Source organism: Centroberyx affinis, unplaced genomic scaffold (assembly GCF_046629955.1).
Source record: "Centroberyx affinis isolate AG114_WGS23_722 - 3 ecotype Tasmania unplaced genomic scaffold, CSIRO-AGI_Caff_v1 ptg003853l_1, whole genome shotgun sequence".
Taxonomy (NCBI): domain Eukaryota; kingdom Metazoa; phylum Chordata; class Actinopteri; order Beryciformes; family Berycidae; genus Centroberyx; species Centroberyx affinis.
In genome coordinates this window covers 55,366-78,149 of record NW_027281700.1, presented here as the reverse complement: position 1 = coordinate 78,149, position 22,784 = coordinate 55,366, and the positions used below count along the sequence as shown (strand labels likewise).

Below are 22,784 nucleotides of genomic sequence, written 5' to 3'. Positions count from 1 at the left end.
TGAATCTGTACTTTGTCAAGGATTTCCTCATGTATTATTTTATATACGGCAATAATGAATCCTTCATTTTGGATGTCAGAAACGCATCCTGTTATGAAGATCAAATTGAACATTTGAAGATTTACCATTTGCCATGGCAGGACTTAAGCGTTAGAATAATCATCAAGAAGATTAGGCTATATGTAATTGTTGCTTTCAAGGCCTTGAGTTTTTCCCTTAATTCTTAACGTGAAAAAGGGAAATCGAGGAAGTTTGTTTTGGTTACTTTATCTTTTATTATATTTCATTATTACAGCATTTTTGTTTCAATTGAATTTAATCTCAGACATTGTGTGAATATGCATGTATCTACAAATATGTACAAATTCCCTTCTTCACGTTCACTTTTTGAGAAGAATTCCAGTGATCCAGAAGGAGTTTATTAGGCTCAATCAGATTCAGGTCTTGACAAACTTCTTGTTGTGTGTTTGTCTCTCTCTCCCATCTCTCTTGTCACTGTTCAGCGCATACTGCATAACTCAAAAAGGAATAAAAATGAAAATAACCTGAACTATAAACTATTTTCACAGCCCTTACATTTTTATAACCATGACAGTCTCAAAGTATTGGATGTAAAAGTGGTCAACTACTGGGTTTTTATGCTTTCGGTTGGACAGTTTGCTTTTCTGGTATTTCTGTACAATTAAATACATGTTTCCCATGGTACTCCCCAATAAAGTCTGCACTTATCCCTGACTAACCCTGTGGGTTCAGTAAAATAAGACCTTACTGTATTTGAAAGGATGGAGCAGGCAAAAAGGTAAGGTATACTTTGTGGAAATTTACGTAGCTTGAAATGTACACAAGCAGCTCACAAACTCTCGTTGCTGTTTCCTCTCCGTCGTTCCTGCTCTCTCTCTCTCTCTCCTACCTTTTTTCTGTTTCTCAGCCCTTCCTGTGACCTTTCTGTTAAAATCCTCGATACACACTTTTTCCTCCAACATATCTCAGTCAAACCCCCATTCCCCCCAAACACCATCATCATCCCACACACTCAGTTTATTTTTTCAGGTGAACAAACTGAATTGAACACACTGGCTCCCTCAGTTGCTCTTTATTAGGCTCCTGGAATCATCTGTGCTTTCATCTTGTGTAAGAGGATGTATGTGCGTGTGTGTGTGTGTGTGTGTGTGTGTGTGTGTGTGTATGTGTGTGTGTGTGTGTGTGTGTGTGTGTCTGTGTGTGTTTTCAAGGTTTAAATAGCACATGGGTTGAGATTCTGATATTCTCACCAAAAATAGTTCGCTATGAGATTGTGCCAGAGACAAACATAATACTTTATAAAGCCTGTTTTTAATCACACAGAAAGAATGTTTTGCTACCAGTGACTCAGTATGAGTAGAAAGACTTTTAGTTTCTTGTGAATTGTCTAAGAACTAAATATAGACAAGAGGGCATCCTGTTGGAAATTTTGGTTGATTTTAGACTTATTGAGCTTTGGGAGTCAAGAGTTAACCTTGATTTATCGAAAGAGTGTAATATCACCTTAGGTGTATATTTAAAATTTGGAGAATTCAAGAACAATTTAAAGACGTTCCCTATTGACAAGAAGAATAGAGTTCTTCAAAAAGCGCAGCATTTTGTTTTCATTCCAATCTAAAATTAAAACAGATCTCCTTCACAGATTAGTCTCAAGGCATTTTCTTATGTGTGACATTGCAAAGGGAAACTTCACTGAGATCTCAATGCCTTTGGGTATTATATGGGGGCAAAGGTTTGAGTCAAATCCCCTCCATCCAACATGACTCCTCACCGGCCTTACAGGTCAGGACCCCTGATTCCCTTTGAAAATACACCAGATCTTAAATACGTTTTCTAAGCAACATTGCCCTTTTGATCACTATTAAGCAGTTTGACAGACAAATCGTTTTATAAAATGCACAGATGGGATTCCTATCTCTTAATCTAAATGCAGAAGATAGTCATTTATTGAGCATTGGTTTGTGCTTCTTTATTTTTTTTTATTGCCCACTACTGTGAAATTTATGACCAACTGTGTTCAGCCCCTTCAGAAATCAAGATTTATGGACATAACATGTTGTATGTTGTCAAGCTTAACTTCAAACAAAAATAATAATAATGAAAAAAACATACTCTGATTGAGGACACAATTACAGTTTAATTTATGTGTTTAATGCTACACACTTCAAAAAACGCACACTGAATATGAAAGTTTACATTCCGTTTTTAAGAGGACAATTTTTTGTAGCACTTCTTAGACAACAACTCATGTCAAATGTACCATTAAATCACACAAAACCACATGAACGTAAGATCCACAGAAGCAGTGATAAAACTTTAAGAAAATGACTGATAGAAAATTTAGGCAACAGTTGGTAGGTAGTATATTACTTTCAGTTAGCAAACCTTCACAGAAGGCAAATAAAATATGACTTTATCATGTGAAAAACTATCTAACAGTATGTTTAATTACACAACAGTGGCATGACAACTCTGTAAGCATATACAGTAAAAAAAAAGTATTGCTCTGTGTCATGTTTTGGCTTTAATAGTCGATAACTGAAAGAAAAACATGCAACCTTCAGCAAAGGACAAACAGTCATGCTAAATTTGACAAAGAATTTTCTAAATAAAACAATACAAATAACTGATAAGACTTGAATTGTTTTATTATAAAAAAAAAAGTATTCTCTTCATACACACATGGACAAAGCAGAATGAAAAAGTTAGATGGGACAAAAGGGAAAAAGCATGGGAAAAAGTATTTAAAACGACATTTTCCTATGGCTGGGACTAGGTGGGACTAGCTTCATGTATACTATGTTTAAATAAATAACATTATAAAGTGCACAGACTACAGCTCATGAAACCAACCACATAAATTCCAGTCAGGACATACATACCATACACATCCTACATTCCTATGGTGTCTATCCCCTAAGATGTGAGAAAATCTGAAACTTAATTTACTCTGTTGCACCTCTTCCATGTAGGCTTTAATACATGTATTACATTTCAGAATCTATTTACAGTTCATGTCAGAGACAAATAACACTGAATGACAATAGCAAATGAAAGGGGAGAAATGCAACACACCTTGTTACGATCATACAGTACAACTCATGCAGTAGCCTTCATACAGGAGCAGTTGAGGTACTTTTCTAAACATGTAAGTTCTTTGCACATCAGCAGAAAATGAAATGGACAGCAGCAGCAGACAATCACAGCACACTGTGCGAACCTTGTGGTTGGTGAAAGACGAGTACGGAAAGAGCTGACGAGGGTGGATCACCGGACGGATATTTGAAAGTGAAGGAGCGAGAACACTGTGCACATTCAACCTTCAAGGTAAACGTGTCACACAAAATCTACTTGATATTACACACCCAAGGATGTCTAGGTCTGATTATGACATTAGCACCGTTTTGTAATGCCATAGACCTCTAGCATTACAGCTACGAATTCAACATCACTCGAGGAAAAGACGTTTTCAGGAAAGTACAGTATGCATGATGTGATTATCCTCAATTAAACCCATATCAGCCCAATCCCCTTCCTTTCGTATATTGCTGACACTCTCCTTGAATAATTGCATTAACATAACACAGTGAATCACATGTCAGGAAAGGGTCAGTAGGGTAAATTTCGGTCAATGGCACAGGTGCACAGGTAGGCTAAGCTCTGGTAATCTACATGTACAGGAGGGTTGGTCCGAGTGGCCGCAGCTACAGCCATCACGTCATCGTAAAGCCCTAGAAGTGACAGTATGGATGGGAAAATTCAGTTTCAGAGGGCCACCATCACCATCTTTAACACACTGGCATCTCTTTCTTGCTGCTACCCTGCACAAAATTTGAGATATGCTTCCCCCTTGTGGACAGTTTGAAAGTATTCCTCTGAGGGTTGATTCAGTGATATTCTGATCTCTTCTGACAAACATACAGATTTAATTCAGACTATAATGGGTCAGTCTAACAAATTTGATTTGTGAGCTTCATAATGAAAAGAAAGACCTACCTTAAATATCTGTAGGAGGCACGCATGACGATCGCCGTGATCTGCACATAGTTTTCTGTGAAATAAAGGAGGTCAACAATTAACTATTTGGTAAAACACTATAACACATAATAAAGATTGAAAGTCTTCCTCTTTCACTAAATATTATTTTTAAACATATGTCTAATCTGGTTAAAAAAATTACATTTTATTTACTACAGTGTTGATAATAATAAAGAATATTGAATAGCATTTGCATTCTACTTTTTACTGCCACACATAAAAAGTTCAGCAATTAAAAGCTGAAATGTTAGTTCTGTACAAGTCCAAATTCTTGTTTATTATTTCAGTATTAATTGGAGGATTCAGTGGTTTAAGTTTAACAAAAGTGTATAGTATCTAAATTTATTTATGAAAGCTAACAATACAGGGCTGAGAGTGTGTGCTCTACCTTTGAATAAAGGCGGTGATGAAGGACTGGGTCAGACAGCCAAGGATGTCTCAAGGCCTCAGCGGCTCCCATCCTCCAGCTGCAGAGTGGCACAATGCCACAAGAATTACTCAGAAATATGACTAAATTATTAATTGAAATGCAAAAAGAGATGAACAGAAAGAGTGAAAGACAGAGACAGAAGATGGATACCTTTTATTGGGAACAAGGAGTTTGGTGATGAAGTCCTTGGCCTCCTTGGAAGTGTCTGTAAACTCTTCTTCCTCAAAGCTCCACCGACAGGCCAAGATATTATTCAGAGTCTCGTTGTCATCATCGCCAAGGAAGGGACAGAGACCACTGAGGCTAAGAGGAAGAGGTAGGCAATCATTAGTGTGTGTGTGTGTGTGTGTGTGTGTGTGTGTGTGTGTGCATGTGTGTGTGTGTGTGTGTGTGTGTCTGTGTGTACATGCGCATGTGTGCTTACTTACAGCATGTAGGTAATGACTCCCAGGCTCCACATGTCTGTGTTGAACGACACAAAGTCGTAGTTGATTACTTCAGGAGCAAGAAACTCTGGGGTGCCGAAATTCACTCGCAACTTCTCCCTTGGTTTATATCTAAGTGGGGACATCATGTAAGATTGTCATTGTCTAAAACTACATTTTCATTTAAGCTGTCAATGGAAGTGTTAACAATAGAACTAAATTGATGCAAATACCAATACTTACATTCTGGCAAGGCCAAAGTCGATGATCTTGATCTTATTTGTGAGTCTGCTCACACATAGAATGTTCTCTGGCTGAAATTCATAACAAAACAAAATAAACTATTCAATTGATTGATCGGTTGATTGATTGATTGACTGATTCAACTATGAGATTTTGTCAATTCTGTTCCCTGTTATACACAGTCTGAAACAAACAAAAAAAATCTCACAACAAATACTTTGTCACCTTTAGGTCTAGATGCAGGATGTACATCTTGTGCATGTGCTGCAGGCCTTCACAGATCTGCCTGATGAACACCACAGTGTCTAACTCCATAAGAGTGTAGTTCTCATCGATGATCCTGTCAAACAGCTCCCCTCCATCCACACTGCGGCAACACACAGATGCATTAAAATCTAAACAACCAGAATCTAAATAATTTTTAATCTAAGGTATTGTTTTGATTATTTTAGCAGAATTGTAGATAAGATAAGATCAATTGTTGAACAAATTCAATTAATAATTCAATCAAATGTAGTTGACAATTCCTGCTAGGCATGACTAGTTCCCACAAAAAGGACAAAATTTAAGAAAGTCAAGGACAGTGCTTTACAATCCAACTTGTCAGTGTAGCACATTCCAAATGTTTTAAATAAAGAAGAATGTACACTGAAAAAAAAATGAATATAAGGAACATACTATTCAAGTACAAGGATGATGTCACTCCTGGACTCATATGCTGCATAGAGCTGGATCAGGCTGGCATGGTCCAGTTGATTCATGACCTGGATCTCATTCTTCACCACTTCCTACCAAAAACACAGACGCAGATGAGCACAGACACAAACTCAGAGTCAGACAGACAGACAGACAGACAGACACAGACACAGACACAGACACAGACACAGACACAGACACAGACATGCATAGACACAGAAGGAGACGAGCAAAGACACAGACACAGACAAGCATAGATACAGACACAAACAAGCATAGATGTAGACACAGACACAAACAAGCACAGATGCAGACACAGACAAGCGTGCACACATGCACACGATGAGAGGTGTCAGCTGTTCCCAGCTATGAGACAATGGCTCTTCTTATAGGTCAAATATTTCTCACCTAGGTGAGAGGCATTCCTTCAGCTTCTGTTCCAAGTGGCCTTGGGGTGCTACAGTATGTACTAAAAATTGTAACTGGGCTCCTGCTTTTTATAACATGTAAAATAGCCCTCATAGAGCTATTGCGGTCATCAAAATAGGACTAATTAAATGACCGTTATACTGTATGTTATTGTGCTGTACCTTCTCTTTCTGACTCCTGGCTTTGATGACCTTGGCTGCCAAAGTGAGACCGGATGAGTTCTCAACGCATTTGTGCACCTGGCCGAAACGACCCCTTGCAGAGAAAGAAAGAAAAAGATTATCACTCTGTGCTCAAGTTCAGATTTCTGCAGCTGCACCTGTTGAGCATCCAACCTCTTCAATGTAAGCATAATCCCTGATGGAGGTCAGAGTAAGAGTTGCCAACTCTATCACCTGCAAGTCACAAATCCTAGAATGTTGCACACTGGGACACTCCCTCAACAAAACAGGTGTTAAATAGAAGTAGAAATAGTGTTTAACATTTTTTTTCCCATCCTCACTGCAAATGCAGAGCAAGTTATTTCATTAAATCTGAGTAGGGCTGCCTCTCCTCTTTGAAGATTTGGATTAACACTTAGTGATTAGCTACCAGCTGGCAGTGGGGATACAGTTTCACATACCCCAAAGTCCTAAAGTAAAAATAACTGCCGTGACTCTGAAGTTATGAACCAGGGGAGAGAAGATAAGTGGGGGGGGGGGGAGTTACGCAATTAGGCTTTATGGGGAATTGAGAACCTCTTTCTCACTCCGTCTTTGATCTGTGTCTGATCAACTAGCCATCAATAGCTTTAGGGTTTTTTTTACATTACATTTAGATTTGAACAGAAGTGCAGTACTTACCCGCCCAGGATCTCCTGCCGGTTGATGGTGTAGAAGTTGTTGATCTGGTTGGGCTTGGCTGACACAATCCGGTGAATAAAGGGAGCCGCTGGAGGAGGAGTGGTGTCTAAAGGAGGATGGAGGACATGAGAAAAGAAATAGTCTATCTTAATAAGTTAAAGAGGAGGGTGAGAACATAGAAGTTTCATCGTTAATCAGTTAGAATGTGGTTTTAGACTGACTGTCATGACTGTTATAATCAGACACACTTGTTATTTAGATATTACAGAGATGTAACCAATGATGACCAGAGGACCTAGTTCCAGACTAACACAGAGGCTTTAAATTAGTTGGCTACATACCAATTCTGTTTGTAACATAATCAATTACAATCCCAAAGTAAGCATTCTAGCATCCTCGATGAAGAAAAAGTTATCCAGACTCACCAATAAAGTAGCGCTCAGCATCTTCATCATCGGTCCTTTCTGTATCATTTTCCTCCAGCCTCGCTCTCTCCACTCTCTGTTTTAGCTCCACTTTGATTTCGACTCCATCTGCCATGAAGACGGCCCAGCCCTCAGACTCAAGGTTCTGTTCGTCCTCCTCCGTTTCCTCCTCCTTCTCCCTCTCCTCTCCCTCCTCCACTCGGCTCTTCTTGTGGTCCTCCTCTCCAGGTTCCTCCAGAGTCACATGGCGCTTACTGCTGGTGCTGGCCTCAGCCATCTGGTCCTGCTCAGCCTCCGGAGGTGGGGAGGCACCTTTGTGGTCATCACTGCTGGAACAAAGTTGAGTTTTTGTTTTGTTTTGTTTTTTTAATTGCAGTCTGTAGACTTAGATGCATAGATGTGTTTGAGGGCACCACTTAGCCAAAACATTTAAAAATGTAGAATCATTTGTCACATCATAAATGTTTGATTGACTGATAAATAGAAATATTGGGCCAATGCTCATAACAAATATGAAAAAAACATGCATACATAAGCTGTGTATGGTTCAATTTGCATGCAGTGACTTTAATGATGGGCATCAACGTAGTTCCCAATGAGTACTAACATGCAGAAAACTGTCACATAGGCTTGTTTTCATTCATAGGAATCTGAATAAATAAATGAGAATAAATAAATGAGACTCTATTGTACTGAATTACTGAATTAGAAAGAAAATAAGTAACAAAATGAAGGGATGAGCTTAATATTTTAAAAATAGACTACTTCATAGGAATGGAGTCTGTCTGAGCATCATGGGAAGCAGGGAGTTCTGGGGCTTGCGCTTCTGGTGAATCTTCCTCAGCAGTGGCACCTTCCTCTTTCTCCTTCACCTCTGGGATTTCCAGCTGCCCCTCCTCTTTCTCCTTCAGCGCATCCTCTTCATTAAGATTGGATTCCGTCTCCTTCGCAGCTGCCTCCCCCTCGCTCACCTTCTGCCCGTCCTCCTCCTCATCAACCCCCTTGGGCAAATCGTCTTTCTCAGCCACAGGAGCTTTGGAGTCTTCGCGGAGGTAGTCCAGCAAGTTGCAGCTAGAGGAACCAAGCTGCGGGTCTTCAGGCGACACGCCGGCCTCCAGATCCAGACATGCAGGGGGGAGCTGGTGACCTGATTTCTCTGCATTCTCCTTGTTGAGTTTCTCTACCTCTTCTAGAAGCAACACCTGCTTCTTCAAGGAGATAGTGTCTACAAAAGGTCCAAACAGAAGAACAGTGTATTCAGTCTCACAATCAGTTAATAATGTAATCATACTGACATGCGGCAACACTGACTGAATACTCTTGTGAAAGATAAAATGGAATGGCATGAGCCTGTCTAATATTTCACCCTGACCTTCAGATCATGGTTTCTGTGTCACAGTATACATGTTAGTAGGTTACAGTTGTATATGTGTGGCAGACGACTCTGACTGACCAAGTACCTCTCATGGAGTGGAAGCTCTGAGAACAAATCCATGCTCACGTTTATATGTTGCACTTGTTGTGAGTGTTGCTGTTGTGTCTCTCAGATTAGTTTGACTGGCTGAGGAACACTGGAGTTTAAGCATTTAGATATTTGTGTAGAGGGAATTGTGCGTTGATTCAAGCACCTGCTGTGTCTGGGGGCTTCTTCTTCTTTTGAGCTTTCAGACCCTTAAGGCTCAAACAGGGCTTCTCTTTCCCGTCTTTGCCTTTGTGGTCTTTCAGCTGTGAAATACAAAGTAGGAAAAAGTGAAAAGAGATGAAGACAATGAGAATCAATCAGTGACTGTGTATGGAGTCAAAGTAAAATATTGATATCATCACTGAGAAATGTCTCAGTTTAAATGTTTTCTTAAAGGAATACTGTGGCATTTTGAATTTTGGTTGGTTCTTCATCACCAGAAATTTGCTACATTTGGTTTGCCCTAGTGATATTACTAGCAAACAGAAAAAATGAAAGACTAGACTTTTTTTTTTTTGGCACAATGTAATCTTGCGTGGCTCTTGTGTAGCCACACAAAGCCAAATAAAATTGCTCACAATGTGACAAGTTTCTGGTGAATAAAAACAGCAAAATGTCAAGGTATCCCTTTAAGCTAAAAATATTTTGGGGGAAGAATTTGAAACCAACCTGAATCCAAAAATGCTATAGCTTTACTACAGCACAATGTGCATGCAGATAATACATAAATACACAAATGCCAATACAGATATTGACAATATGGGCAATGAACCTACAAAGTTTCCACATTTACGTGAGGCGAGGAAATGCTTTGGTCCACGGAGCTTTATCTTGGGAGAAGCCTCTTGAGCACTGGGTTCACATGCAGGAGTTATCTCTTGAGTCCCTTTAGCAGCTTTATTAGAGGTAGCGGTCTGTTAAAAAGACAAGATGGCAAAGCTTGGCAGGGTTACATGCATGCACATGGAATGGAAGAGATGTCATGTGTTAAGTAAGGATGTCAATAAGAGTGAGAGGTAAGCAATCTGATGAAAGTAGTTAGAAACAATGGTCATAAATAATATGTACACAACACTAGAAGTGAATCAAATTAATTAACGAATTAATGGATGAATGATGAATGGATGAAACAATGAAGTTAATTGGCAACATAAAAAATAACGTCCCTGTTGTCAGGGTATAGGTTAGCACTCTCTTGCTCTTCTCCATGCACACACTGACTTGGATGATGGCATGCCTTTGATTATTCATAGCAGATGGATAGACAGAGTGGCAGGGCTGTGAATTTATAGCTTATCACTTGTCATACTCAGTGATGGAACGCAATGCTGACCCTGAGCGGAAAATATTACAAGCGACCATAGACTGTTATTCAAATTTCGAAGCAGAGGGAACTCACTGAACACTCTGTGATCAGGTTAGCATGGAAAAAAAAACAGTCTTAAACGCAGGGTCTCACATTTGTTCTCTGAATGTTGTCGTGAGGTAAACACAGCGCTGCGGTGAAGCAGCGGAGATATTTTGAGTGCAGAGTTTCCACTGTGACAGCAGTGTTTTCTGGAGTACAAATTTCTGGTTGGGAGTTTGGGGACTGTGTGTAGGGGCTAGAGTAACACAAGTTACTAGACAGACATCTCACACCTCTGGAGGTGGAGGGAGATAGAGTGACCACCTGACAAGCGCTCTGACGACAACAGAAATTCCTTGAAACGAGAGTCACACGGAAGCCATCACATGGGTATGAGGTCATTAATCATAGGGAAATAATATGGCCATAAAATTCTTGTTGGAGAGTTTAGTATGATTCAAAATGGAAAACATGAATTAGCTATACAGTAAATAAATAATGCAAATACAAAAAAAACTGTAACTGTACCATTGAAAACTCTGCACTATAACACATATACTATGTATGTACATGACGTCTCAACTGCACTCTAGGTGAGTCTGCTCTTTGCTCGCAGGTTATAGATGAAAAAAGATACCACTCTGACATCCGCAGCCATGCAAGTGATGCGCATGTGCTGCTGATAACCTACTTTGGAGTATCTGTAAGTGCAGCTCGTGGCTCTACTGCCAAACAGCACTCACTGACCTTCAGAGGGCCACTCTCTGCCTTATGTTTGGATTGCGAGAGCGGCAAAAACCTCAGGTTTGATTTGGATGCGACTTTAGTGCCACAAAATGCCACAGGAAATACCTTTAAGCCCCAGGAACAAAAACAATGTAAAGTTGAATAGCTACATTTCCCTTGTTTTTGGCAGTTCAGCATCAGTCAAAGCTGAAATTTAAGACATTAAGAATTTAAATTTGACATTTGACATACCAGTACAAGGCTTTGTCCCATAGAAAGACCATCATTCTTTAGAAAGACTCTACACAGTGGAGCTATTCATCCATTAAAACTCACTGACATTATATTTACACATGTACATATTTACTCATCTGAACCTGTGCCAACAATTCTGAAACACTGCACGCAGTGTTAAATACAGACCTTTACTTGAACCTCTAAATCAAAGGTAATTCAACACCATTATCATGGCAGGACCTCCAGAGATCCAAGATTATGAAGAGCTTTTTTTGCATTGCAGGAGGTAATTTGTAGAAAGATGCATTGGATGTGTATTCAATCAAATGCCATAGACTTTAGGTAATACCCATCGCTAAAAGAGGGGACACCTAGCAATGTAAACATACTGTGTCCTTAATTGAGTCTTAATTTTCTGTGTTGTGGATGTTTAATTCCTAAAACCCCCCTGTCAGCACATTACGCAAACATAACATTGACCATAACAAGGAAAGTGAGAGAAAAACTAATATTGTGCGCACAATAGATAGATAGAAATGTAGATAGATAAAGTGAGCTACAGAGAGAAAGAGACCACTAGAGAGAGGAAGGGAGAAAGACTGACTCATCACAATCTGTTGACACCTGACTCCTGACTAGCTCTGGGGGTTAAGGCCCTTTTAGACCACAAACACTGCCGCCCCACTCCAAAAACAGCATTTCTAAACCTGGCCACTTGCATTTCACCCCTGGCCTCACACTGGCTCTCTCGTGCCCTACGGGGGTCCCACAGTGTGCCTCATGCCTAGGAAGCCATGTTGCATGGAGCATGGGTAGGGATGCAACATAGTAGAAATAGGAGTTAAGTTGCGGCTTTAAACGTGACGTGAGTGACCAAATTATTCTGCATCATTTTAGATAACTGTAAAATATATCTTTCTTAATTACTTTACCTTCAATCATCAGTTGGCCAAGTCAAAGCCCACATATTACCTATTACCCATTCTGTGGGGAATTCAAAACACAAGCCAAGCGACATTTCTAGGTAAGAGAACCCCTCTTGAGTGGTCAGCTTTGCTGCTATGATCATTTTCATGCGTATAGTGCCAAGAACACCAAGATGCTGATAAGACCTAATGATTCAAACCCAGGATGGAAAACATGTCATATCTCTTCCGACAGTGGAAATAGCAAGAGTAGTGGCCACACCTCCAGGCACTTCAAAATCTTAAACTGGCCATATGTAAAACCCCAGGGCAATGTGTGGTGGCCCAGCCTATAAACTGAAACCTATTTCTCCAAAAGCTATTTCTATACAAAAGCAACATAATCCAGCCACTTCACATTTCATTATAAATACACACTTGAAGCGGAGATCATTTTTGAGTTTGACCATGTTAGTTCAGGCTCCTAGTCTCACCTTGTCAGCCTTCTTGGCTTCTTGTTTGCCTTTATTGTCTTTGGGTTTGGAGGCCTTTCGAGTGGCAGGGCCTTTGAACATCAGCTCCATAACCTTGGAGGTCTTCACCGTCTCTCCAATGAAGCTGATCACCTGCTGCATGCTGAGGACCAGTTTCTCCATCCCTTCAAGCTTCTGAGCCTGCTGCTCTGAGCGCTGGTTAACAACCGACATGATGGAGCTCATCTCCTGACACATCTCCCTCATCTCTCCTCCCAGGACCTGTGTCTGGTTCACTACCCTGGGTGTCACATGGATCTCCTCCTTGTCAACCTTCAGATTCTCCATATCCCTTTCGATGCCATCAATGTCCTGAGACATCCCATCTAGTCGGTTGAGGACCTTTTCTTGGATGTTGATGAGCCTGTCCATCTTGCTACTCAGCGACTCGATACGATTTTGGATGAGGTCAAAGCTTGCGGTGTTGCCATCTTTCTGGTCTCCCATTGTGTTCATGACCATGGAACTCATGGCGCCAGTTGAAATAAAATCACATTAAGTCACCCACTTGAGAAAAAAAAAAGGACCAATAACGTCCGTGCAACAGACGGAAAGACTTTTTCAAAAAACGTAGCCAGCTCTACCCTTCAATGCTCCCCTTCAGTTTGCAAACTAATTAAAATATGGAAAAGTAAAAGAGAGAGAAAGAAAGAAAATCCTCTTCACAAAAAAATGACTCAATTCCAAAATCCAGTCACCAGCAATGCAGGCTTTAAATCTCTTGTATGAAACTGTAAAGAAGACTTAAAGTAAAGTTGCCCCTTTGAGCTCTGGCTAGTAGTAGTTATCCGGTCAAGAGACTTCCCTAATTCTCTCACCCTCTATCTCAGGCGCCTGCCCCTCTCCACACTAGAAATGGTATTAAGAATGGAGTAAGCCAGTCTCCCTAAATGTGAACGGGACAGCCTACGTCAGCAAGGGCCAAGTCTCCGGGGCGGGGGCTTGGCACTGCTTAGGCTGTGAGACATATGAGAGCCTTTAAATTTAAAGCCCACCACCGTCACTCGCCTGCCAGGTGTCAAACTGGTCAATGTACACAGTGCTACTTCAGCGTGCAAGTGTGACAAGGCTAATTCATCTGGTTGTTTTTCCTACTCAAATGAGGATGAAGAGACTTGTAATTTCAGTCTGACATGTCTGCTCTACATTCTTGAGTGGATCACACAGGTGTTCAGAAAATGGGAAGGGTAAAGAAGGAGGTTAGTTTTATTGTCCTTTTACTGTAAAAGGAGACATTTTGATCATCTCAAAACCAATCAAGATCAACTGAGTGAAAAGTACCACATTCCTGTGTTGACATTTTATATGAAATATATTGATGACCGTGGCATTGCATAGCCTGCCAGGATTGAGCTTTTATTCATTTGGCACTAGTATGTGACGAATGCATAATTGTTAACAATAACCATTTTGCAATGGAAATTCCCTCCTTGCTGAATACTGCGTACCTGTTGAACGCCTATAACTAGCACCCATGTGTCAGAGGAAACGTGAGGAAGCTTGTAGTTCCTGGCTAAGGGGACCTACAGTAAAATCTTTAGCCCTTCTGCTGAAAGAGGAGATGGCTGTCAGGGATGATTTATGTGATGCCTACCCACTGACAAACACATCCACCGAGAATACAGTTAAGACAGTTAGGGATCAATTTTAACTTAGCGCTTGTAATGTGACCTTAAACCATGTTGCCTATAAACCTATCAAAATATGCCTGATTTAGTCCAACAAGAGACATATGGGTTTTGAATCAACTCATAAGGTACAAACAGACATCAAACACCCATACAAACACTGTCCTAAGCAAAAGAATAATTAGGCTACATATATATTTAGTAAATACTAAATATCGGATACCGCAACACACTTCTAGTTTGTTAATCAATTTATTTCCTGCCTTCAATCTGTAGGCATTAAATGGATGTCATGTTTTCAGGTATACCACTTGTGCTGACCAAAAAGGCCACCTCAGATTATCTCCTATGACTGTGCAAACTCATGTTGTCCTCATAAATTCAGGCATGATGAGGCTAAACAGGCACCCAGCTTTGCCCAAGCCACCGTAACACATACTTTTGACAAAGGAGGCACAGGCTGCAAACTGAGCCTCAAAGGCCTAGCCAGAAATACTCCAGCACTCGCCTCACTCCAGTGGCCCATGGCAAAGGCTGGGCTCACGGGTGCAGGGTGCGATGAGAATATGGGAGATGGGGTGGAGTGGGGTTGGGTGGGTGAAAGGGGGTAACCAGTCAGCTCATGTTTCACCACAAGTCACCACACCAAGTTGAGTATCATTCTCCTCTCTCATTCAGATAAGAACCAAGGCTGTGTTCAACCTTCAATGTCTTGCCTATAGCAATGAGGCCGGTAAGAGCGGGCTGACCCCCCCCTGTATTCCCTTGTATTTTTATTTTCTTCTACGTTCACTTGCGCAAAACCTGCCGCAGGGGAGAAGACAAGTGACTCTTACAGGGCAGAAACAGATGGGAGCTGAACCAGGCATCATTCACTCAGGGAGAGAGAGAGAGGGACGCTCACACCTGTCCTTGGATGCCAACAGATGACAGGCAATTCTGACAACGTAGGTCATTTGACTCAGGTTGTGTCACTCTGAGGGGCATGGGGAGTAATCTTACTCATGCACTAGTGTGCATGGAAGAAATAGAATAGATTTTTTCCATCCAGGCAGCAAGGAGAAAGTCAAGCATTCTATACACATGTTGAAACCGTTGAACAATGTTCAACACTGTTAGATTTCTGCAACACAGCATTGTTAAAAACTACTGTTTATAGTATATCTGCTACTATAAACTACTGTTTATAGTAGCATGATATACTGTATGTGACTGTATCTGATACTCATAATGTAAATGAAAGTCTAAATTTTGCTGCATAACAAATGTTAGACTATTGCACTACCACATTATACCCTGCGTTGCATAGACCCGGGGCATTTTAAGGTCATCGAACAGAGGATATAAACAGACCTTAGGCTGGTGGGGCTTTTTACATAAAGCAGAGGTTGAGTTTATATCACTGATACTTTACAGTGAAACTAATGCTAGTGAATGTAATGGCATCATGACCAATGCTCGAAGTCCTCTCTCACCTTCTCTGCCAAGCTGAACTATGTCTTATGAATGCTCAGCCTCAGTACACTAGGTGGCAGCTGAGGAATCACTGCCCTGTCTACTGGTGCATGACTGCAATGTTGTTTGGTTAATGTGACAGCAAAAGTATCAGGATGTTTAGAAACATAATGACAAGCTCAGACAGACTACATAATCAAATAATAATCCAGTGTGTGTGTGTGTGTGTGTGTGTGTGTGTGTGTGTCCTGGTTGACCTCACAATTTCAACACCTACTGACTTGCTGAGCTCTTGAGTGAAAACATTTTAAAGGAAAATTGATATACACAGAAGGCTTAGCACCGAAATAAAGCTTTGCAAACTTATGTTCTTTAAATTTTAAACTTTTAAGGTCAACATTTCTCCTTTGCAACCTTAAAAAATGTGAAGAAAATAATAAGTTGTTGTCTATTACTACTACTATTAATTACTACATGTGTAACTATGAGAGTGTTCCAGATGGAGACATGATCATGACACACTGATGAAGGCCTGAGGCTAAAACATCTGTGTCGTTTTTCCTCCCCTGCACCATGTTAAATAAAAGATGTTAGTTAGACGTAATTTAGTCTACCAACTATTTTTTTTAGTGCAATCCACCAAACAGTGGATCTGATTGAGCGGGATGGTGTTGCTTCTCTCTACACTCTGTGATTATGAGAGCAAAAAGGCAATTAAATGTGAAATCTTACAAACAACATCTTATTCTGATCAATATAAGCTGTGTGTAGTAGTGTGACCTGTGTGGTATTAGGACATTCGCTTGGCAATCGGACAGGATGAACTGTTAAAAATGGAGCGCTGCCCCCTTAGTGAGAACACAATGTCCTGGGAAGCCCCCAGGTTGTGAGCTGTGTCCAGGGTGTCCAGTCACCTCTCCATCTGCCCTCTCACACCCCTCAGCCTGCCAACTCCGGCTATACTTTCTCTTGGAAACTAGGGGGCATAAACGTGCGTGGCAGCCATGAAACATAACTCCCGCTAATGTCTTAGGCGTCTCTTATCTTCTCTCCCCGTCAACTCATGTTTTTTCTTGGCGTGTAAACACAGTTGGCTGTCACACTTTGATAGACTTTCTGGCTTTGGATAGCAAGGTTTGCAAATTACTACATTTGATGAAATATGCTCTGATTCAATAGATCATCCTCCCATACATACATGTACATGAAAAGCAATTGCATGGATAAGGTCTGTAATGTGGAATGTAATAAATTTACAAATGATTGATGAGTTGATGAGTTATTGCCTTAGGTATAAACATCCAAATGTTGAGACATTTTATAGAATATGTGCTGATGCTGGATGTGGAATGGGACTGGTTCAAGGCAGGCGCCAACTTTATGTGCCTGGTCCATTTAATCACTCCCTAGGTTCTGTCACATTTTGAACAGCAGGTGGCACTTTTCATCCAGATAAGGAAGACGACACCAAAATTAATTATTGAATCTACAGAGCTGAAAAGTCAGATTTTACACAACATTCTTCCCTGTAACTGTGCAGTAAAAAACTTATATAATAACAATATTTATCATCTCATGAAAAAACACCTATAGTAACTACCATCATCGCACTGCTATACACAGTGTCACCAAATTATGATGCACTGTAAACAGTATGGACATGTAAGAGAATTTTACATTGAGTATATCATATAGGGTAATAAAGGTTACTGACAGGATGCTGTAAGTCACATAGGAAGAGCTTAGTCATATTAATAGTGTGGATCTCCTAAATGCCAAGAGAGGAATGGAAAGAAGAGAGGGTGAGAGGGCTTGAGCTCGTCTTTGAGGTGTACTCTAAAGGCATCAAGGACAACTTCATATAGAATGTGTGCATTTACACTCAGACAAGTGTTGTGTGTATATTTAGACTGATGCAGAGTTCCTTTAAATATGCAGTCTAACAATTTGAACCTGCGATGGTGGCTATTTTTTCTATCAGCTACATCTAATGGTTCGACAGAAACAAACAAATAACTGCAACAGGCATCCAAGAGTACAGACATGATTATATCAGACATACTGGAATGTCATGCTGCAAGCTCTCTGCACTTCTGTATCAACAAAACAGCCAATCCCACCAAAACAGCACTACTCTGCTCTGCACAGTGTGCTGGTGATGGTTTACCACTAGAGCTCACTGTATCTGCACAGTAGACTCACTCAACTCTGTCCTCTCATAAACACCACTGGCTCTTCATCTCATGTTTTATCATCATAATTCACTCCTCCCTTACTGTTGCTATCGGCAACACAGTAAAACACACATGTATCATAACTACCAGTACAATATGTCTCTCCGTTTATTCATGGGTACTGAGAATCACATTGCTGTTGAAAGTGCAAACAACCATACATTGAGCTAACTAATTGAGTTAAATTTGACATTTAGCTGGAGAACCAAATGCTCCATGGCATAATCCAGTCATACTGTGATCGTACCCTTGAGTGGCACGCAGTACAGTTGAGAAACTCAATTTCAAAATGCTGATGGTAAAATCTCCTTGGTGTGGGTGATTGTTTCAACCTGAAACAGCATAATGGAAGTTTAGGTATCTGCTGTCTTCTTTTAGCATAACATTTAAATAGCAATACAAATTAAGCCTGGCTTCTTCCGCCCCCATCCAGGCTGCAAAAATATTTTTGATGCGCATTGTCTCTGTCAAATAAACCCAATAAAGTATAGAAATGTACCGGCATTGAAAGCCTTTTTATATGAAGAGACAAGAATCTGAATATCCAATTGCACTAAATAAAATGACATTCCCTAAGAAAGGCAGCATGTGGTGCCCGTTTGCTAGCTGAGGTTATAGTAATTATAATACTGTTATTAAAGAGGAAACCCATTGCCAGCAGTTGCCATAACAGTCCCTATCAAAAGAAATGGTAGAGAGTGTACTCTACTTGAACTGCATCACAAAACTTGATGGTGTAATGAAGCACATTTGCACAAGAGCACAATGTTCCTGCTCCCTGCTGACACATACTGGGAGATTTCCAAGGCTTCAAACTCATACAAAAAACGGCTTGACAGCTCCTATAATTGTGGTATCTAATAGGACCTGTGGGCTAGATATGGCCCGAGGAAGTCAAACTCTTTTTGTGCATTAACAATAAATCATGTGTGTGCATCATAGTCTCTCCCAAGGTAACCAAGAATAATAACAATAGTCAGTCTACACACATGACTAATGGCACACAAGTGGCCTTGTATTTCCTATTATTACACCTAGGAGAAGGTGCAAACAAGGACACTAACTGTCTCAGCCAAAATGTAGGTATCTCATTACAGACAAACTAATGGCATGGCTGTAGAGATATAAAAAACAAGAGAGAGTGTTGTGCTTCACAAAATATCAGAGCTTCTATTTGACTGGCCTTTTAAAAGCACCTCTGTGGTCAATCATCAGAAGATGAAGTTCCAAGAATACAGATGTATTCTTCTGCTCAGTGCCACCCTTAACTTATATGTGTCTCCCTAACCTGACAACCAATTATAAATCTCTGCCCTGCTGTCTCCACTATCAAACACATCATGTGCTAACAGCCGCTCTTAAACTTTAACTCACTGATTATACAACTCTAGATGCCTTTCAGAGAGTATACACTGAGAGATGAAGATAGTGGGGAGGAGGAGCAAAGGGAGGAGAAAGAAAACAGGAAACAGACCAATATATACCCCAATGAAAATGTGTCTTCTGCACTGTTAATTACAATTTCAAATCACTGCTTCTCCTGCCTTATGGGACATTCCCAAGAGGAGAAGGAGATTATCAGAAGAGGGAGATTAGACAAGGTAGTACTTCATCACTTGCTGTCATCCCCTCTCAATAGAGTCCAGGCTTTTTTTCAATCAAGATCTAATGTGTTAGCAGCTCATCAAAGCATTGTTGTCAATATCCAGCGAGAGGCAATCACTGGAGAGAGACAATCCATCATAATGTAATAGAAAAAAGCAAACTGAACTCCAAACGAAATTAACAATATGGTTTTCTGTAGCATACACTGTATAGACCTGATTGTCTACAACATGCCTATGATTGGTGTTGGAAATGAAAACTTAAAACTTAACTTAAGTTATATGAAATTGTCATATACTATTTCTGAAAACATCAACCATTAAAGCAGCACATGGTCATACTAGATCTTGTGTCTTAATGACATCTCTACAGGTGTTGGTAAGTCTGCTACTCACACTTACAGTCTGAGACTTTTGCAAATGAGCTTTTATATGTAAGGCATACTCTACTGAACAATCAAAATACTCTACCTTTCCACATGTTAGAAATGAAGAGCATATAAACTAATACATGAGTAAGTACCTGAAACAATGAAAGAAAGTGGACTTTCACATCATACATTTGAGAAGTCACAACTAGCCTGGTCCAAAAAATGTCCTTGAAGAAAGGGGGAAATACTGATGGACTGGTTAAATCAAAATGTCCCTTAGTTAGGTGACACACACTACTCAGGTACCATTCAGAAAACAAGGAAAAAGAGATGTGTTAGTGTCCCGTAACCATGTCAATGTTAGTACATGGCTGTGAGTGAGAACACATACCTTTGAGTATTATTCAACAAGTGAAAAAGCCTTCTCTACCTGCATGCCAGGTGGGATGGATGCTCTGTGCCTCCTCCTGTAGCAGAGTAAATCCCACAGCCTGTGCCAGAGGTAGGAGGCCACCAGACACATGCTGCTCACCAGCCAAATGTCCCTGCCCTTGACAAAGCTCTCTGTGACTTTCATTTTGCTCTTCAGCCTTCTTCTACCTTCTCTTTGTTCTTTTCCTTCTGATTTATACCTCCAAAGTGTCTCTTGGAGCTTGGGGAGGAGACTCCCAAGTGGAGGGTCAGGAGGGATGACAGAGCGCTGATTAGGAGGGTGTTCTTGGGGTAAGGACCGCCCCGAACATGACTACACTACCTCCACAGCCTCTGTTAATGCAGTCAACCCCCACTCCCATCAGCACTCGGAGCCAAAGGACGGGCAGTTTGTCCCCATGACAAAAGAGTGACAGGTGCCAGCAAAGGGTGTCTGTGAGAAATACTCTCTCTCCAATCCCCTCCCCCCCCCCACTTCTCCCTCCCTTCTACTTCTATGGAAAAGCAGATCTTTCATTCTCTCTCCTTTCCCCCTGTATTCTCCCCCTCAGAAACTATGTGAATAAATACTACAATCAACCAAATTCCGCATTAAAACTTCAACATAGCACTGAAGTTGAAAAGAAAAAAAAAAAGATTGAAGTGAGAGATTTGTGATGATAAGGCGTCTAGAGTCCCTGTCAGCACAGACACTTGGATCGGGGTGTAAATGCCTGTGCTATTGGATTACAGTTGCAAATGTCACACAGACTGTCACATGGGGCTTTACTCCGAGCTGCTTTGATTGGATATTGGTCTTTACAATTCAGTGGAGGCAATTTTGGAATCCACTTTTATTTTTATGTGCTCTTAATTTGAGCATCAAGTGTAAATACAACAACTTACTCTAAGTAACATTGCCACATCGCCATCCAAATTAACTTTTAGTGCACAGGCTGGCATCTCTGTGGTTTTTTAAATCAATCCTTACTTAGTCTACATTGTACAGCAATGACACTTTGGGAGTGAAAGACATACAGCCGCTGGCATGGCCAAGCCTGCATCATCTGGCCAACGGTGGCACTCTGGGGGAGCAGCATAACAGGTCGTCAGGCTCTCCTGGCCTGACGACCGGCTCTGCCAAGTACAATAATGAGCTCACTTCTGGATGGGAGCTGTGCCCTCGCCGCTCTCATGAATCTGCTGGCTGCCTTGGTTGAAAACGCGAAACTGGTTTTTGATTACTTATTTACACAATGTCTCAGTTGTGCATCGTAGTAGACTACTCCGGTTGCGACTGAATATTTGAATCTTAGACTGCATGTCATATTCTATTTTTGGCGCTCCTTGGCTATCACATCGTTGGTAAATATACAAGTGATATAATGAACATATCCAAAACTATCCATTGCCCTTAACCTTTAGCACTTATGCTGCATGCTGTGTAGGTATTCAGCACTATATCATATTTATCTACTTCATCCTCTGGTAGACAAGGTGTTTTTTCACCATCTGGATAACACCTTATTTAGTCATTGCCAAAAATACCTGTGCACGTTGTATTAAACTCTCATGTTCACTACAGAGAGTGTAGTGGTGTAGTCTCAGTTGAACATCAAAGTAAGTTGTCACCCTATGGTTACTGCATTTCCATCTATGACTTGAGACTTTTGGCACCCTCTGGTGGTGCTCAGGCTGATTTAAAAAGTTTTAGATCTATGTTTTAGACCCGTGATTCTCAACCTTTTTCATATCAAGGACCCTAATTTAGTCCACATTAGAGCCACGGACCCCCATCTGATGATAATTTTGTGTCTCGGACCCAAATCTGAGAATATTTTTATTGCTAGATCATTTTTTTGTCCAGAATCCCATGACTATCTGCATTGTAGGTAGAGAGATAACAGTGAAACTATGATCACAACAGTCATTCTTCTACATTCCCTAATTGTGTTAACTTCTTGTAAATGAAATAATGCTGAAGTTTAAACATTCATCAATTTGCTGGGGACCCCCTGGAACCCCCTTTAGGACCCCTGGTGGTCCCCGGACCCCAAGTTGAGAACCACTGTTTTAGACACTGAATGTCACTGGTTAACCATATAACAGGCCTACAGTTAATGAATATGAACCTTTCTGAATCAGTGTACAACATATACATTATTAATGTGAAGTATGGTCTGAAATGTACGCAGCGGCCCTGCTGTGGATATGACAATCACATTCATACTTCTTGACATACATGTCTCTCATGTGACATTCAAAAATTTCATGGATACCTCTAGTTCAAACTTCATCTCCCAGAAGCAGCGCATGGTTTT

The 22,784-nt window shown here is 40.6% G+C and overlaps 1 protein-coding gene across 1 annotated transcript; it reads right to left on the bottom strand.

Moving 5' to 3' along the window:
- Window positions 1-3,679: 3,679 nt before the first annotated feature.
- Window positions 3,680-13,231, bottom strand: mylk4a (myosin light chain kinase family, member 4a). The gene is made up of 16 exons (XM_071541333.1): window positions 12,722-13,231; window positions 9,788-9,925; window positions 9,178-9,274; window positions 8,315-8,774; window positions 7,818-7,875; window positions 7,550-7,754; window positions 7,125-7,230; window positions 6,444-6,537; window positions 5,836-5,945; window positions 5,383-5,524; window positions 5,158-5,228; window positions 4,918-5,046; window positions 4,640-4,792; window positions 4,448-4,526; window positions 4,018-4,072; window positions 3,680-3,752 (listed from the first exon to the last, which is right to left on the bottom strand). Exons 1-15 carry the CDS (start codon window positions 13,229-13,231, stop codon window positions 4,019-4,021), a joined length of 2,406 nt encoding a protein of 801 aa, XP_071397434.1. The 3' UTR covers window positions 3,680-3,752; window position 4,018.
- Between the last annotated feature and the right edge of the window lie 9,553 nt (window positions 13,232-22,784).